Genomic DNA, 4311 nt, shown 5'->3' on the forward strand with positions numbered 1-4311 from the left:
GGGCCTGAGGCCGTAGTTATGTATACGTATACTTGGGCCTGAGGCCATAGCTTGTGCACATATATATTGGGCCCGAGGCCGTAGCTTATTCAGATAAACAGGTTGTTCATCATTCAGAAGAGGGAGTATTCATATCTTTACTTCCTTTGTTCAGTTCAGTTATCAGTTATCATTTCAGTTACCAGTTATCATTTCAGTTATCAGCTATCAGTTCAGATATCAGTTATCATTTCAGTTATCAGTTATCAGCTATCAGTTATCGCTTCAGTTTCTGTTTCAATAGTTATCATTTCAGTACCAATTATCAATTCTCAGTTACCAGCTTAGTTTCAATTTCAGCATTTATAGTTCTTTCTTTTAGTTGCTTTGCATACCAGTGCAATTCAAATGTACTGACGTCCCTTTTGCCCGGGGCCTGCATCTCACGATGCAGGTAATGATTTACAGGTTGACGATTCGGTGCGCTAGGATTCTCGTACCAGCTATTTGGTGATCCCTATTTCGTTCGGGGCATTATCATTACCTTACAGTCTTCAATATTTTCAAACAGTCAGTATTTTTAGTGCTTCATTAGAGGCTTCATAGACTAGAGTAACAGTTAGACAGAGTCACAAGCTTTTCATGTTAAGAAATGTTGGCATACATATATGTTTCAGACTTGTTTTAGTATTTTCGCACTTTGATTTATATCATCCAGACTTTCAGTATATCAGCATGTGTTAGTTTATCTTCCGCATTCAGCATGTTATGATATTACATGTTGATTCAGCCAGCCAGTTGGTTCGCTCGGTCACATGTAGTTAGGCACCGAGTGTCGTGTTACGTCCGGGCCAGGTTCGGGGCGTGACAAGAACCACACTCCACATAAGTCTTAAATTTACCATTTTCAATCAACTCTTTCTATTTTGATTTTAAAAGCAAGTAACCCATAGCTTTCGTATGCCATATTCTCTTAAAGATTAAACATGTCATAAACACCTTATGTGAGTTGAAAGTCAAACAACAACAACAACCCAGTAAAATCCCACTAATGGGGTCTGGGAGGGTAGTGTGTACGCAGACCTTACCCCTACCCCGAAGGAGTAGAGATGCTGTTTCCGAAAGACCCTAGGCTCAAGAAAACAAAAGGACAGAAGGACAAAAGGAGACAATATTGGTCACCACAAAAATCATAGGAAAAATAGGAACAACATGAAATCCAGAAGAAAGATGCAAAGCAAAAGCTATTAAGTTTCCATAGACGAGGACATGCATGAGGAATTGAGAGAAGAAGCAATCAGAGAAAACTCCATTGTTATTAACGACTGGAGAAGAAAAATAAGCTAAGAAGAGAAGGAGCTAACTGATATACACATGTCTAACTAACACTACTAATACATCTAATTAGTTAAATTAGTTACCAACTTCTAACTTGTACACTTTAACCCCTAAACTATCTGTACATGCATTAGAACCCTATACTATCCCGGCTCAATACTCCCCCTCAAGCTGGAGGGTAGAAAAATATTCTTCACTCCAAGCTTGCCAAGCAAATGATGGTGTTGTGTTCGTCCAAGTCCCTTAGTCAATAAATCTGCTATCTGCTCCTTAGTGTTCACATGTATATTCTTGATGATGCCAGCCTTTACCTTATCTCTGATGAAATAAAAATCAATGTCAATGTGTTTTGTGCGTACATAGAAGATAGGATTTGCTGCGATTTGGATTGCTGCCTTACTATCACAAAATAGAGTGACGGGTAATTGCAATTTGACATTTAACGCCCCAAGCAGACCGATGAACCAAACAATTTCTGCTGCAGTTGAAGCCATGCTTTTAAACTCAGCCTTAGCTGAACTTCTTGCCATTGTTTCCTGCTTCTTTGACTTCCAAGAGACCAAAGCATTGCCGTAGAACATTGAGTAACCAGTTACTGACCTTCTAGTTTGAAGGCATGCTCCCCAATCAACATTACAATATACCTGCAGAGTGCCATCACCAGATGAAGGCAACAATAGCCCTTGCCCTGGTGCACTCTTGATATATTTGACAACTCTTCTGGCTGCATCTAGATGAGATTGCTTAGAAGAGTGCATGTACTGACTTAAGGTATGTACAGCAAATGATATATCCGGCCTAGTCATTGTTAAGTATAGTAACCTACCCACCAATCTTTGAAACTCACCAGCATCCTTCAAGAGAGGGTCTTGGGTAGTATCTACAGAGGAAGAAGCCAATTTGTCAAAATCAACAGAAGTCTGGTGTGTTAAAGGGTTTGGCTCCTGCTAGTCCGAGGTCTGAAATCAGTTCTAAAGCATATTTGCGTTGACTCATGTATATGCCTTTATCTGATCGAGCAAATTCAATTCCAAGAAAGAATTTTAATTCTCCAAGGTCCTTCATTCTAAAGAACTGCTGCAAGCTGTCCCTTGTCCTGTTAATTTCTGTAATGTTGTCCCCAGTGACTATCAAATCATCTACATAGACTAGCACTAGGAGAATGTAAGTATCAGTTTTCCTGGTAAATAGAGAGTGATCATAGTGGCTTAGAGAGAAACCCATGGTCTATAGTGCCTTAGATAACTTGATGTTCCATTGTCGAGATGCTTGCTTAAGGCCATATAGAGACTTATGTAGCCTGCATACAAGATACTCCCCCTGCTTGGCAACCCCCTTAGAGAAACCTAGAGGAACAAGCATGTAAACTTATTCTACTAAGTCACCTTGCAAGAAGGCATTATGAACATCTATCTGATAAAGAGGCCAACCAGAGGAAGCTGCTAGTGCTACAATTGATCTAACTGTCACCATTTTAGCAACAGGTGAGAAAGTATTGTCACACCTCCTTTTTCACTACACTCCCGGAAGGGTATAATAAAGGGAGTTTTTCCAATTAAAGGACAACCGAAACGGGATTATGTTATTTAAAGAATCAGAGTCGCCACTTGGGAGATTTATGGTGTCCCAAGTCAACGGTTTAGAATCCCGAATCGAGGAAATTATTGACTCTGTTCAACAGTCCGCGAACCAGAAATCCGAGTAAGGAATTCTGTTAACCCGGGAGAAGGTGTTAGGCATTCCCGGGTTCCGTGGTTCTAGCACGGTCGCTCAACTGTCATATTTGGCTTATTTATTTGATTTCAAAACATATTTTAGCTTATGCTTTTTAACTTTGAACCGCTTTTATTATTATTATTTTAAGAGAATTGCAACGTCGTGAAAACACGTCTCGAACCGCGTCACATAAATGCACCCGCGATTTTTGACACATTTTGACTTCGTTGAGATTTGGATTTGGGTCACATAAATGCGCACCCGAGTTTAGGAAGGTAAGATTATTAAACTACCGTGCCTAAAGTAGTTTTGTATTTGCAATTTGCGAGGGCCATGGAAATTCGCTAAATGGCACGCCTCGATTTCTAAGGATAAACAAGATTAATTAAACGAGGGGCATGCAATTGTCATTTTTGTTTGGCATGGCGCACCTCAATTTATTTCAAAAGATTGCACTCAACTAAAGCAAACTACGGATGTTCATAAGTTATTTATTTTCAAGTTTGAGATCAAATATGAAAAGGTCCACAATGTATGCAATCTATTTGTATGAAAGTGACTGTAATTTGCTAGGGAAATTAAAAAGGGCGAGACTAGATGCACATGTTGTTGCAGGCTACTGTAATAGCACAATTTTTACTCAAGAACAAACAAGACACTATGAATCATTCAAGGCTACACCTGACTAACTTGTAGACATGATTGATGCCTACTGCTCCAATGGTACTTTAATTATTCAGAATCGTCCTTAAACCATTTAAACTCACCATTGAATACCATAATAGCGAGACACTGATTTAGAATAAGTAGCTCTTCCATTACAAAATAATCGTCAAACACCTACCCTTCTGTATATTTACATTTGAACTACCAAACAAAAGAGGGGAAACAATAAGTCATGAATATTTAAAGTAACTCCTAAACCAAATATGCACAATTAAGATCTCGCTGATCTTTTACTACATCAAAGAGGCATGTGTGTAGTACCAAACATGTTTGATGGGTTCAAAACATATACTTGCATCAATATGACAGAATATTGAACGCAGAACTCGGTCAGCTAACTCAAGAAGACATGCGAGTGGACATATTCAAAATCATAAATAACAAGCCACGGGATCAAATCACCAAACACAATTAATACTAGGATGAGTAAAGGATCGAAGAATTGGACCTTACTGTTAAAGTTCTTTAAAACTGATTAACGAACACAAAACCAGCAACGAAACGCGATTGTAGACTCCAAACGCCGACCTCGACAGAACCTCGTCGAACAAC

The 4311-nt window shown here is 39.1% G+C and overlaps 1 protein-coding gene across 1 annotated transcript; it reads right to left on the reverse strand.

Annotated features, from left to right (window-relative positions):
- Window positions 1-1460: 1460 nt before the first annotated feature.
- On the reverse strand, window positions 1461-2123 carry LOC109208438 (uncharacterized mitochondrial protein AtMg00810-like). Its single transcript, XM_019371547.1, has one exon. It carries the CDS (start codon window positions 2121-2123, stop codon window positions 1461-1463), a length of 663 nt encoding a protein of 220 aa, XP_019227092.1.
- Window positions 2124-4311: the final 2188 nt, after the last annotated feature.

The sequence above is a fragment of the Nicotiana attenuata genome, unplaced genomic scaffold (assembly GCF_001879085.1).
Source record: "Nicotiana attenuata strain UT unplaced genomic scaffold, NIATTr2, whole genome shotgun sequence".
NCBI lineage: Eukaryota > Viridiplantae > Streptophyta > Magnoliopsida > Solanales > Solanaceae > Nicotiana > Nicotiana attenuata.